This window comes from Rhinoraja longicauda, chromosome 40 (genome assembly GCF_053455715.1).
Source record: "Rhinoraja longicauda isolate Sanriku21f chromosome 40, sRhiLon1.1, whole genome shotgun sequence".
Lineage (NCBI taxonomy): Eukaryota > Metazoa > Chordata > Chondrichthyes > Rajiformes > Arhynchobatidae > Rhinoraja > Rhinoraja longicauda.
The window spans coordinates 13,415,496-13,430,536 of NC_135992.1; the positions used below are offsets into that span (position 1 = coordinate 13,415,496).

The 15,041-nt window shown below is 45.2% G+C and overlaps 1 protein-coding gene across 1 annotated transcript in view; it reads left to right on the top strand.

Annotated features, from left to right (window-relative positions):
• The window catches only part of dlgap5 (discs, large (Drosophila) homolog-associated protein 5), a 28,627-nt gene extending 22,114 nt beyond the window's left edge, over positions 1 to 6,513 (top strand). The window contains exons 14-17 of the mRNA XM_078430574.1: positions 102 to 144; positions 791 to 1,037; positions 4,201 to 4,304; positions 5,829 to 6,513. Of these exons, the coding sequence (XP_078286700.1) occupies positions 102 to 144; positions 791 to 1,037; positions 4,201 to 4,304; positions 5,829 to 5,948 (514 nt within the window). The 3' untranslated portion in view covers positions 5,949 to 6,513. The remainder of the gene's footprint in view (positions 1 to 101; positions 145 to 790; positions 1,038 to 4,200; positions 4,305 to 5,828) is intronic.
• The last annotated feature ends 8,528 nt before the right edge of the window (positions 6,514 to 15,041 follow it).

Below are 15,041 nucleotides of genomic sequence, written 5' to 3' on the forward strand. Positions count from 1 at the left end.
ATTGAAAATTAGTTTGCGGGAAAACTTCCATTTGCTTGGCTTCCACTTTAGTGGTTATATGCATGAACTTTAGTTTTCTAATGAAGATTTCTTCTATTTAGCACTGCACAGCAAAGTACTTGTTCTGGGAAGAGCACAAAACAGGTAAGATTAAATTTCATGACATAACGATATACTTGGTGTTACTTTAATAATCCTGTGCCATTGATTATTAGCAGTCGTGCTTTTAAATGGGTGAGCATCTGTATTGCTTTAGTGCACTTAATATATTGGGACAGTCAATCTAGAAATTGAAGATTAAACAATGGCTTTTTTGGATGGAATCTTTTACGAGTTAACGTCTTTAAGCTATTTGAAAGAATACCCAACATGGTAGGGAATTTAACAATGGCATTTTAGACTTGTTCATTGGATGGTCAACCATTTCTCCTCTTGACTTTTACTGAGCTAGGTTGATGGACGTGAGAGTAAAAGTGAACGTGAAAAGTAAATGACTATTTTGAAATGTTTTATTTTCAAGTGGTAGATACCTGCATTAGTAACTATATCCCCAAAGTGTCCATGAGAAATAGGCATGCAGATTATAGATATCCAGTTTTCAACTTGACTCTCTGCTAAATTCTGCCCTCAGTAAGTAACACGGCTTAAGCTTTGAGCCAAGAGTAAGGGGGTGATAGTGGAAGGAGGGGTTATGACGTGACTATTTGCCCTTGTTGTCGGGTGTTGATTTGTTTAGGGCTGGGTATATTATCTGCAAGAGTAAGTTTAACACTTTTATCGTTTCCCCCAGGTAGACTTTGAGCCGTATCTCCAGCCCAGGTTGAGTGCTCGCGGCAAGCCAGAAGCAATGCGGTCTTCATTCCATAATGATGTCAAGTCTAGTTGCTCCCAGGAAAGCTCGGCAGGTGACATTGAGCTACCGGAAGAAACTCAATCTTCAGTACAAGATGTGGAAATGACGAGTCCTATGTGTGAGCAGCCCTCGACCAGTGCCCACACAACTTCGCTGGGAGAGTTGCCATTGACCAAGCATTCGGGTAAATTGAATGTTGTTAGTGCGTGGAACACCTGGATTTAGGAGTTTGTTCCTTTTAGTTGAGAGATAAGGTGTCCTTCAGCCGATCCACAATCGATCCACAATCTATTAGTTCTATCCGAAACTCTCGGAGCAATTTTACGGAAGTCTTTTAAGACAATTTGTAGTCTTTACCGGAGCCAATTAACCTACAACCTCGTACATCTATGGAATGTGGGCGGAAAACCGGAGCACCCGGAGAAAACCCACAGAGTCACGGAGAAACGTACAAACTCCGTACAGACAGCACCCGTAGTCAGGATTGAACCTGGGTCTCTGGCACAGTAAGGTTGCAACTCTACCGCTGCGCCACCGTGCCGAATGTCGTAGGGCAGGCACATTGATCTGAAGTATTTATATTGAAAGTTGAAAGTAGTAATATTTATGGTGTAGTTTAAGCTATATTATTTCTACCTTGCGTAAGTTCATCGTGCTATTGGGTTACTTTAAATGTCGATTCTTTCTGCAGTAATTGAAATCTGAAATTTGTATCTGTCCTTCAACCTTTAATTCACAATCTAGAGCACTAACCTTGTACAGCAAAAGTGGGTAGTTATTGCTCCATACCTCTAACCCCAGAAAGACAACCCTGAACAATGGTACCAAAGTCAACTGGCTTTGTAATAAACTTGTAGATACTATGAAATGTCATTCACCCCCATGCTTTTTTATCCTGATTCGTAACCAACATTGAAGTGGCTGGTGAGAAAAATACTGCAGGTGCTGGTTAAAATCGAAGGTAGACACAAAATGCTGGAGCAACTCAGCGGTTCAAGCAGTATCTCGGGAGAGAAGGAATGGGTGACGTCACCCATTCCTTCTCTCCCTAGATGCTGCTTGACCCGCTGAGTTGCTCCAGCATTTTGTGTCTACCTTTGAAGTAGCTGGAATGGTCACTGAAACTTGTTAAACAACTTAACTGAAACCCCAGTTATGCAAGGTTTGACTTAATTTCTAAACTGGATTAATGGGGCAGTTTCCCACATGTCTTGTGTCGGATGTGGATGTGTTCTTGTTGAAGTGATTTTTTTTGGGGTGGGGGATTGTCTACCTCGTACCAGTCAGAGGGTGCTTCCCAGGGTCAAACAGAGCAGTGTTGGGACTGTTCCCAGTGCCAGCCAAACCTCCGAAACATATTCCAGAGCAGTGACGTCACATGAATATCAGATGCCGCAAACCTTCTGGAAGGCATGGATTGCCACAAAATTCCATTTTAATTTGACCCAGAAATTGTCACCAATGACTCTGAAGCGTCTGACTTGCACTCCAGAGTGACCCAATAGACAATAGGTGCAGGAGGAGGCCATTCGAGCCAGCACCGCCATTCAATGTGATCATGGTTGATCATTCTCAATCAGTACCCCGTTCCTGCCTTCTCCCCATACCCCCTGACTCCGCTATCCTTAAGAGCTCTATCTAGCTCTCTCTTGAATGCATTCAGAGAATTGGCCTCCACTGCCTTCTGAGGCAGAGAATTCCACAGATCCACAACTCTCTGACTGAAAAAGTTTTTCCTCATCTCAGTTCTAAATGGCCTACCCCTTATTCTTAAACTGTTGCCCCTTGTTCTGGACTCCCCCAACATTGGGAACATGTTTCCTGCCTCTAACGTGTCCAGCCCCTTAATAATCTTATACGTTTCGATAAGATCTCCTCTCATCCTTCTAAAAGCCAGTTGCCAAGCCTCAAAAAGAAAGTCTGAACCATTTGGAGACACTTGCATTCACCTGCGTTCCTTCCTCTAGCTTAACAATTTTCACCTCTTCTATTCTTATCTCGCATTTTGTCTCGTCGTCTCTGGCCTTTGTCCAATAATCTACCTATCAAACACCCCCCCCACTTCCCAACCTGAATCCGTGTATCACTTGTCATGCCCCCTCCTCTCCTCGGCCACAATCAGTCTCGAGAAGATTCTCCAGAGATGCTGCCTGACCCGCTTAGATACTCCAGTGCTTTGTCTTTTATTGAAACAATCAGATGCTGAATTATTAGAGATTGACAGCACTCTGCCTGAATTTGCTGGAGTTTGGAACGATGAGGGGGGACCTCATTGAAACTTTCAGAATCGTGAAAGGCCTGGATAGAGTGGATGTGGAGAGGATGTTTCTACGAGCGGGATAGTCTCGGACCAGAGGCCATAGACTCAGAATAAAAGGACATACCTTTCGAAAGATGAGGAGGAATTTCTTTAGCCAGAGGGTGACAATAAACTGATCTTGAAACCTTGAATTCATTGCCACAGACTGTTGTGGCGGTCAAGTCAATGGATATTTTTATGATGGAGATTGACAGATTCTTGATTACTAAGGATGTCAGGAGTTATGGGGAGAATGGGGTTGAGAGTGAAAAATAGATCAGCCATGGTTAAATGGCAAAGTAGACTTAATGTTCAGGAAGGAACTGCAGATGCTGGTGTAAACCGAATTGCAGAGTAAACCTGATGGGCTGTATGGCCTAATTCTGCTCCGAGAACTTATGAATTTATTGCTGTATTGGGCATCTGGGGCCTCGACTTCAGGGGAGCTCTTTAACCTGAAGTGCTTTGTGTCAAGTGAATTGACCAAGATGATAACCGAAGGGATACTCTCTCTCCCCTCCCTTTAATATAATTTTGGAATGCTAGTTAGACATCTCAGATTCCTGCCTTGACTGTAGACAATAGACGCAGGGGGAGGTCATTCAGCCCTTCGAGCCAGCACCGTCATTCACTGTGATCATGGCTGATCATCCACAATCATTACCCCGCTCCTGCCTTCTCCCCATATCCCTTGACTCCGCTATCTTTGAGAGCTCTATCCAACTCTCTCTTGAAAGCATCCAGAGAAGTGGCCTCCACTGCCTTCTGAGGCAGAGAATTCCACACATTCACAACTCTCTGGGTGAAAAAGTTTTTCCTCATCTCCGTTCTAAATGGCCTACCCCTTATTCTTAAACTTGCCACAAGATGGCACTCAATGTAACAGGCTGAAACCTGCTACCTTTTAAAATAGTGTTAGTGTTGTTCGTCTAAAGTGGATTGAAACTATTTTAACTATCTGACTGACACAAATTAGTTGGTCATTTGGGACTGAAATATTTTCTTTACTGTTGAAATTGTTCTTATTTACATTTGCTTCCTCCCCCAGGTCTGCTGAGTCCCAATTCCCTTCCGGCCACACTTGTTCAAGCTACTCCTTGTTCAAATTCCGTGGGTGCTGTGTTGACTAAAGCAACTGCTGTCCATAAAATGGTAAGGAAAGAACAGCTTCCATAATTACTAATTCTATATGCAATTGTCTCTGCTCGTATCCTAGATGTTCAGCAGGCAAATTGATTTTCAGGCCTCCTCTATCTGGTTTGAAAATGTGTCCATTATTATTATTATTATTTTCAGCTGTATTTGTGAAGCTGTGGTTAAAACAAGTTGTTACCTTTCAGGGTTATGAAACCAAGATGGCCTGATGGGGATGAGATACAAATTGGCCGTAACGTAACCAAATTACACTACGGCCTCAAGAATCAAATGCTATTCTTATTTCTAGTCCGTCCTGAATAGCCCACTTCGTAAACCAATGCTGGTGGAACTCAGCCGGACAGGCAGCACCTGGGGAGCAAATGGACAGGTGATGTTTGGGGGTCGGGATGTTTGGAGGATCCCAGCCCGAAACGTGACCTGTTCATACCTTCCCCGAATACTGCCTCACCTCCTGTGTTTCTCCAGCACTTTGGACTGCTTGAGATCGCAGCATCTGCAGTCTCTTATCTCCGTCCCACCTTTGGCCGTAACTTAAGTGACCTCTTTAACTTCTGCACGAACTACAATCCATTCGCCTATACGGAGTGCTGTAAATAGAAGCTTGTATGTAATAAGAACATGGATGTACTAAGTAACTTGGGAAATATTTTTGTTGCAGTGAACTTTTTTTTAACTGCAAATTAGCATTGAGATTCGCTATTGAATTTGAAAGTGTGAAGTAACAGTCAGATGTTCAAACCATCGGTCTTTCCCTCCCTAGCCTCAGGGTCCTGCTGTTGTGTTGTGTTCTCTTCTACCTGATGTTGCTCAATTGTTTTACAGCTGGAATTTGATTAGCATGTGTGACTGATTGCAGCTATTGAGGGAGGGGGGGGGGGATTAGAGCTTGGACACAGAGTCCACACTTGGTCCTAGTATTAACCCTGATGTATCTGGGCTATGTCCTTGGTGGCTGCACAGATTTCATAAAATCGTCAGTGATAGGAGCAGAATTGGGCCATTCGGCCCATCAAGTCTACTCTGCCGTTCAATCATGGCTGATCTATCTCTCCCTCCTAACCCCATTCTCCTGCCTTCTCCCCATAACCCCTGACACCCGTACAAATCCAGAATCTATCTATCTCTGCTGTAAAAATATCTATTGATGGCCTCCACAGCCTTCTGTAGCAAAGAATTTCACAGATTCACCACCCTCTGGCTGACTAAAGAAATTCCTCCTCGTCTCCTTCCTGAGGGAATGTCCTTTGATTCCGTGGCTATGACCTATACGATACGATAGAATTTTATTCATCCCCGGAGGTGAAATTGGTCTAGAATTTGGTCCTGGACTCTCCCACTAGAGGAAACATTCTCTTCACATCCTCTCTGTCCAAGCCTTTCACTATTCAGTAAATTTCAATGAGGTTTCCACTGCAAATGTCTGTGGGTTTAACTTATCAGCTGGATTTATTTTGGAACCTATTTTTATTTTTGGGTACTGAAAGCATATTCAATTTTCGCGGCTCTTGTGTTTTTAAGCAGAAAGACGGCAATTACATGAGCCCATTTGGAGCGAGTGGAGAGGACCAGCTAGTTCACCCATTTGGAGCAGTCCTCCAGGATTTGATATCATTCAGTCCCAGCGGAATCCCTCAATGAAGTCGAGAGGGCCAGAGATGTTGCCATTAACTACTGGCCATGAGGAGACCAGAAAAATGTGCGGTGGACTTGAAGGTTATCTTTAAAACATTATGTACTTGTAAACAGAGACTGTTGCTGCACTCATGTTTAGTGGAGGAGAGTACACTGAAGACCAAAGCCAGATTTAGTATCGAATGAATCATGCTTTTCAATGCAAGCCTTGTTACTCTTGAGGTCTCAATCAAGCACTGGTCTCAACCTAGCTGGTCAGTGGGGTTTTATTTGCAGGCGTACATTCTGCCATTGGATAATAAGATGTCACTATCCTGCAGTGATTCATTCATCATTGTTGTTGGTTTGCCGTTCACTACTTTATGTTCTGTGGATTGTTGAATTTTATTGTAAAAAGGAACTGATGTGCCTTAAAAAAAAGAATATTGATTTTATTATTTCCTGACCATCCTGATCTGACCTGTCCATTTCCAGCTCTAAAGACTGCTGCTGCACAAAAGGCCTTTGACTGCAGGATAGACTGGGTCTCTATATTGAAGATAGACACAAAATGCTGGAGTAACTCAGCTGGGACAGGCAGCATCTCTGGTTAGAAAGATCCAGAGATTCTATCCAGAGATGCTGCCTGTCCCGCTGAGTTACTCCAGCATGTTGTGTCTTATCTTCGGTGCAAACCAGCATCTGCGGCTCCCTCCTACACATCGGGCCTCTGTACTGCTGTTGTGTACTGTATTGTCGGGGTAATGAGCAGACACGTTGAGTAGCTTCAGGGATGGGCATGCAATAGCATTGGCTTCATGAACAAATGGTCTTTCCATGTTGTCAAAGTTTTCAACTTGAACTGTTGGGTTAATAATACCGGCATCATAAGTGACTACCTCATTAACATGAGTCTCCACTCACTAATTGCAACATTTAAAAAATATTTTTTTGAATTTAAAAATGAACATGGTGTAACGTGAAATTTGTAATTGCATAACTATATTGCTTTGTATAATTTTGCTTAAATAAAGGTTGAGAATTTCTCATAACTGTTTTCAACCATTTCAATTGGACATCTGTGATACTATTGCATCCTTTAGCATTTCAAAACCTGGGCTTGTATTTGGCAAACAAATTGGACAGTTGGCAATCTTGAGGTCCTGTTCATTTTTCCATGTGTTAAACTGACGGACTTCACTCCTTGGGATCATATTTTCCTGAACCTTTGACCGAAGTGTTTATGTGCAGCCATTCCAATGTTCTCCTGGTTGGCCTTTTCATTCCCGGTAAGCTTGAGGTCCAATTTTGGAGATAGAGATACTGCGCGGAAAGGTCATAAGTGATAGTAGCAGCGTTAGGCCATTTGGCCCATCATGCCTATGCTGCCCATTCAATCATGGCTGATTTATCTCTCCCTCCTAACCCCATTCTCCTGCCTTCTCCCCATAACCCCTGATACCAGAACTAATCAAGAATCTGTCTATCTCTGCCTTAAATATATCCATTGACCACAGCCTTGTGTGGCAAAGTATTCCACAGATTCACCACCCTCTGACCTAAAGAAATTCCTCCTCATTGCCTTCCATAGGGAATGTCATTTAATTCTGAGGCTGGCCTTTAGTCCTAAACTCTCCCACTAGTGGAAACATCCTCTCCACATCCACTCTATCCAAACCCTTCACTAATCGGTAAGCTTCAATGAGGTCCCACCCTCATCCTTCGAAACTCCAGCGAGTGGAGGCCCAGTGTCGTCAAACGCTCATCATATGCTAACCCACTCAATCCTGGGATCATTCTTGTAAAACTCCTCTAGACCCTCTCCAGAGCCAGTACATCCTTCCTCAGATATGCGGTCCAAAATTGCTCACAATACTCCAAATGTGGCCTGACCAGCACCTTATAGAGCCTCAGCATTACATCCTTGTTTTTGTATTCTAGCCCTCTTGAAATAAATGGGAAGCAGGCCATTCGGCTCACCAAGTCCACGCCGACCAGCGATCCCCGTACACATAACACCATCCTACATGCTAGGGACAATGTACGATTTTTACCCGAGTCAATTAGCCTACAAACCTGTACATCTTTGGAGTGTGGGAGGAAACCGGAGCACCCGGAGAAAACCCACGCTGTCATGGGGAGAATGTACAAACACTGTACAGACAGCACCGGTCGTCAGGATAGAACCTGGGTCTCTGGCGGGGAAGGCAGCAACTCAACCACTGGGCCACCTTGGTGCCCGATGGTCATCAAACAGCCTGAAGATATTTTGCAACCTTCCCCGCCAAGTCTCAATGCATTTGCATTACTGTCTCAATTGCATCATTCAAAGTGTTGAGCAATTCCTTGGTTTAAAGCATTCTTCCTCTTTGTTAAATCTTTCCCATAATCCCAATCCTTCTGTCGCTAGTCTCTGCCAGTTCTATACCTCTGGGATATCGGTCCTGATCATTCTGGCCTCCTGGGCCTGCCCATTAATCAACTGATCTTTGGTCGCCAAACCTCAAAGTCTGCAAATTGTTCTCCAAACTTGTCCTCCAGGATAATGCTTTGAATCCTACGCTTAAAATGGTGTTCAGTTTCTCTCTTTTTGACTTGGGAGCTTTACACCACTAGCCTTGATACTTCTTGTCATAATTTGGTATGGCAATGGTCATAACGACAATAAATTGTACAGTTAAGGTGTGTTCAATCTCAACAGAGGATAGAGAGTGCAGCTATTCTTCAGATGGGTGATGATGCAAATGTCAAACTGACTAGCCTTTTAAACATCCCCTTGCCTTGGTTACTTTAATTATAGAACAGCCTAAAAAGTAGTTTCACTTGAATGTCATCCTTGATTTATTTTGGTATGAGCCTCTGGATCATTCATGCTCCCAGACGAAAGAAATTGTGAATTGAGTTTAGTTTAGCGATACAGCGCGGAAACAGGCCCTTCGGCCCACCGGGTCCGCACCGACCAGCGATCCCCGCACATTAACCACTGACCTACAAACCTATACGTCTTTGGAGTGTGGGTTGAAACCGAAGATCTCGGAGAAAACCCACGTGGTCACGGGGAGAAGGTACAAACTCCGTACAGACAGCACCCATAATCCGAATCGAACCCGGGTCTCTGGCACTGCAAGCGCTGTAGGGCATCAACTCTACTGCTGTGGCACCGTGCTGCCCACAATAAGTAAGCTAATGAGATAATAAGTGAACTTTTAACGTCTTTTGGAAGGTGCAGAATTTGACATACAGGTTCACCACCTGCAACTCTGCCTTGAAAATGGAACAAGAATCGCTTTCATCTGTTTTTAAAAGTTTATAATACTGACAATACCCTTCAGTCTGAAGATGGGTCTCAACCCGTAATGTCACCTATACCTTTTCTCCAGCTGTCTGACCCGCTGAGTTACTCCAGCATTTTGTGTCTAACGAAACAAATGTCTAGAACCTCGTATTTCAAGGATTTGCATAAAACGCTGACAAAATATTTTGCGTTGGAGTTGTGACACTAACCTCCTGCTGAGTTCAAGTCAAGTCAAGTCAAATTTATTTGTCACATACACATACTGGATGTGCAGTGAAATGAAAGTGGCAATGCCTGCGGGTTGTGCACAAAAAGAATTACAGTTACAGCATATAAATAAAGTTAATAAGTTACTAAACATAGCACAAAAAGTGTCGACAAAAATTTAGTCTCTGGGGTTATAAAAGTTGACAGTCCTGATGGCCTGTGGGAGGAAGCTCCGTCTCATCCTCTCCGTTTTCACAGCGTGACAGCGGAGGCGTTTGCCTGATCGTAGCATCTGGTACAGTCCGTTACTGGGGTGGCAGGGGTCCCTCATGATCTTGCTTGCTCTGGATCTGCACCTCCTGATGCATAGGTCCTGCAGGGGGACGAGTGTAGTTCCCATGGTGCGTTCTGCCGAACGCACTACTCTCTGCAGGGCCATCCTGTCCTGGGCAGAGCTGTTCCCAAACCAGACTGTAATGTTGCCGGACAGGATGCTCTCTACAGCCCCAGAGTAGAAGCAATGAAGGATCCTCAGCGACACTCTGAATTTCCTCAGTTGTCTAAGGTGGTAAAGGCGCTGCTTAGCCTTACTCACCAGTGCGGCAATGTGCGTTGCCCACGTCAGATCCTCTGCGATGCGGACTCCCAAGTATTTGAAACTGCTCACCCTATCCACAATTCTCCAGATAGCTGCTGCCGTGGAGATTTTCCAGTCCTACTGTGTCAACGTGACTTCGCAGGTCAGCTGAGTGCAGAGTGGGAAGCTATTCTGTGCTTATCCAATGGCATTTTACTGGGCAAAATGCAAGTGTGTTTTATTGTCATATGTCCCAAACAGAACAATGAAATTCTTACTTGCAGCTGCACAGCAGAATATGTAAACATAATACACTGTAACCTACATAATAAATGAAAAAAATTATAGACATATGTGTGTGTATGTACAGTATACATCGATGTGTGTGTATGTATATTTGTTTAGCTTAGAGATGCAGTGTGGAAACAGGCCCTTTGGCCCACCGAGTCCGTGCCGACTGCTAATCCCCATGCACTATCCTACACACACACACACACACACACACACACACACACACACACGGCAATTTACAATTTTACTCAAGTCAATTAACCTACAAACCTGTATGTCTTTGGAGTGTGGGATGAAACCAGAGCAGTATAAGAAAATAACTGCAGATGCTGGTACAAATCGATTTATTCACACAATGCTGGAGTAACTCAGCAGGTCAGGCAGCATCTCGGGAGAGAAGGAATGGGTGATGTTTCGGGTCGAGACCCGTCACAAAATGCTGGAGTAACTCAGCAGGTCAGGCAGCATCTCGGGAGAGAAGGAATGGGTGATGTTTCGGGTCGAGACCCGTCACAAAATGCTGGAGTAACTCAGCAGGTCAGGCAGCATCTCGGGAGAGAAGGAATGGGTGACGTTTCGGGTCTCGACATATAACATATAACATATAACAACTACAGCATGGAAACAGGCCTGTCCGGCCCTACCAGTCCACGCCGACCATTCTCCCTGACCTAGTCTCATCTACCTGCACTCAGACCATAACCCTCCAATCCCCTCCTATCCATATACCTATCCAATTTACTCTTAAATAATAAAATCGAGCCAGCCTCCACCACTTCCACCGGAAGTCCATTCCATACAGCCACAACCCTCTGAGTAAAGAAATTCCCCCTCATGTTACCCCTAAACCTTTGTCCCTCAATTCTGAAGCTATGTCCCCTTGTTGGAATCTTCCCCACTCTCAAAGGGAAAAGCCTACCCACGTCAACTCTGTCCGTCCCTCTCAAAATTTTAAAAACCTCTATCAAGTCCCCCCTCAACCTTCTACGCTCCAAAGAATAAAGACCCAACCTGTTCAACCTCTCTCTGTAGCCTAAGTGCTGAAACCCAGGCAACATTCTAGTAAATCTCCTCTGCACCCTCTCCCTCTGAAACGTGTCTACCTTGTGTGTCTACCTTGTATGTCTTTATGTATGTATGTGTGTGTATAGATATGTATATATGTGTATATATTCATGCACAACCCTATATATATATACACTAAATAGGCTGAAATCTCTTCTATTTTGAGTTGCTCGTGTAAGATGAATGGAAAAACAAAAACGTCACTGGTTTATTTAGTGAAAGACTTCCCACTGGCAGCCCCTCCCTAGATTAATTCGCTGACTTAGAAATGCTCTCGTATTTCCAGCCAAGTTGTAGCTATACATATTCTTCAAATCTTACAACCTCCCTGGCACTTCCACAGATGGAGCCAGAAGATATCCAGATAACTCTTTCACAGCAAATGTTAAGATCGGGTGATGCCAGTTTTAACTAATTAGTACACAAGAGAAAGGAAGCAAATGTTAAATTCAGGGGGATGAAATCAGAGGAGGTCTTGAAGAATATATCAGGCAGGAAAGAATTCCAGACGAGAATCAGAAGGGCCAGTCTGGCCGTGAAATGTAACTGGCAAATTGATTTAAAGAGAAGCCAAATACTTATTAATCTACATTATAAAGAGATTTAGATTTAGAGATACAGCGCGGCAACAGGCCTTTCGGCCCAACGGGTCCGTGCTGCCCAGCGATCCCCGCACATTAACACTATCCTACACCCACTAAGGACAATTTTTACATTTGCCCAGCCAATTAACCTACATACCTGTACGTCTTTGGGGTGTGGGAGGAAACCGAAGATCTCGGAGAAAACCCACGCAGGTCACGGGGAGAACGTACAGACGGCGCCCGTAGTCAGGATCGAACCTGAGTCTCCGGCGCTGCATTCGCTGTAAGGCAGCAACTCTACCGCTGCGCCACCGTGCCGCCTAGTTCAGGGGATATGGGGCAGCACAGTGACACAGCAGTAGAGTTGCAGCCTCACAGCGCCAGAGACCCGGGTTTGGCCCTGACTGCGGGTGCTGTCTGTACAGAGTTTGTACGTTCTCCCTGTGACCGTGCAGGTTTTCTCCGGATACACTGGTTTTCTCGCACACTCCAAAGAAACATACAGGTTTAATAATAATAATAATAATGCATTACATTTATATAGCGCTTTTCAAACACTCAAAGACGCTTTACAGGGATTTCTAGAACATAGAGAAGTGAATAAATAGATAAATCAGTAAACGAACAGAGAAAGGAGCAGAAGGTGAGGTGACCTTCAGTGGTTGAAGGCAGTGCTGAACAGGTGAAACTTCAGTGATGTTTTGAATGTGGTGAGTGAGGAGGAGTCTGACGGTTTGGGGTAGTGAGTTCCATAGGGTGGGAGCAGCGATGGAGAAAGCCCTGTCCCCCCAGGATCTGAGTTTGGTCCGGATGGGGGGGGACAGGAGATTGGCAGCAGCAGAGCGGAGGGTGCAGGTGGGAGTGTGCCTGTGGAGGAGGTCAGTCAGGTAGGATGGGGCCAGGTTATGGAGGGCTTTGTAGGTCATGAGGAGGATTTTGTACTGGATTCTCTGGGGGATGGGGAGCCAGTGGAGTTTGTAAAGGACGGGGGTGATATGGTCACGGATCGGGGAGTGGGTGAGTAGACGGGCAGCGGAGTTTTGAATGTATTGAAGTTTACTGATGATTTTTGAGGGTGAGCCATAGAGGAGGCTGTTGCAGTAGTCCAGACGGGAGGTGATGAAGGCGTGGATGAGGGTTTCTGCAGCTGTGGAGGAGAGGGATGGACGGAGACGGGCAATGTTTTTGAGGTGGAAGAAGGCTGTCTTTGTGATGTGTTTGATGTGTTTGTCGAAGGAGAGGGTTTGATCAAAGATGATTCCAAGATTCCGGATGTGAGGGGAGGTGGATACTGGGAGACCATCAATATTGAGCATCCTGGACAATGCAGCTCACCCCCCTCCATGACACACTGGTCAACCTGAGGAGCACCTTCAGCAACCGACTGGTCCCACCAAGATGCAGCACAGAACGCCACAGGAGATCCTTCTTCCCTGCGGCCATCAAACTGTACAACTCCTCCCCCTTCTGTCATGGGGTAGACTGAGACTGACTCCCCTCTTCACCCTCTCCATTTTTTGCACATCCCCAATTCTGGACTTTCCACCCGTCACTTTAATTTCATGTTTCATGTATCTTGTGTTTTATGACTGTTGCCAGACCAATATCCCTCCTGGGATAAATAAAGTTCTATCATATGGTATTGTAAAATATTGTTGATCTGCACATGGTTGGAAACCTGTGTAGGGAGGAACTGCTGATGCTGGTTTAAATCGAAGACAGTCAAAAAGCTGGAGTAGCTCAGCGGGTCAGGCAACATCTCTGGATAAAAAGAACAGGTCGAGACCCTTCTTCAGACAACGTCTTCTCGCCCCGAAAAGTCACCTATTCCTTTTCTCCAGAGATGCTGCCTGATCCGCTGACAATAGGTGCAGGAGGAGGCCATTCGGCCCAATCGAGCCAGCACTGCCATTCAATGTGATCATGCCTGATCATTCTCAATCAGTACCCTGTTCCTTCCTTCTCCCCATGCCCCCTGACTCCGCTATCCTTAAGAGCTCTATCTAGCTCTCTCTTGAATGCATTCAGAGAATTGGCCTCCACTGCCTTCTGAGGCAGAGAATTCCACAGATTCATAACTCTCTGACTGAAGAAGTTTTTCCTCATCTCAGTTCTAAATGGCCTACCCCTTATTCTTAAACTGTGGCCCCTTGTTCTGGACTCCCCCAACATTGGGAACATGTTTCCTGCCTCTAACGTGTCCACTGAGGAAGCGGGTCAGTCCGGACTCGGTGGGCTGAAGGGCCTGTTTCCTCAATGTATCTCTAAGCCAAACTAAACTAAACTAAAAGGTGAGACTGCCAGAAGACTAATTTTCCAGATGATGCTATTATTTGTTTTGAGGATTGAATTGTGCAGGAAGGAACTGCAGGCGTGGGTCTGAAGAAGGGTTCCGACACAAAACGTCACCCACTCCTTGTGTCCAGAGACGCTGCATGCGTATGCCTCCCATCATTTTACACTTTGACGTGTGAGATGGTGACCATTTCGACCATTGTGACCAATGGTTCCAAAACCGATGACACGGAGAAACCGAATAACAGGAAAGCAGAGTGAAACTAACAGCCAAATGACTTGTTATTGTGAATCAGCTGACATCATTTAGCTTTGGGAAGGATGTCACAATGGGGCGTTCATCAATCTACTTGCTCACCATCATGTTCAAGCACCTCGCTGCCCTCTCCAGCACCCTGCCCAAATTTGCCAACAAGATCAGGAAAAAGGACAGCATGGTTTGTACATTCCGCGGCCCGTTTTGTGTGTGTGTGTTTGTCGGGGTAGACGTTGGGGACGCAAGGAACTGCAGGTGCTGGAATCTTGGAAGGAGGAGTGCAAAAGTGCTGGAATAGCCCAGCGGGTCAGGCAGCATCTCTGGAGGACATGGACAGGCGACGTTTTGTGTCGGTACCCTTCTTCAGACTGATTGTAGTGGGGGGGGGGATGGGATATATCCTGGTATGTTTAGTGATACAGCCCGGAAACAGGCCCTTTCGGCCCACCGGGTCCGTACCGACCAGCGTTCCCCGCACATTAAGACAATCCTATACCCACTAGGGACAATTTACTCAGCGGGACAGGCAGCATCTCAGGAGAAAAGGAAT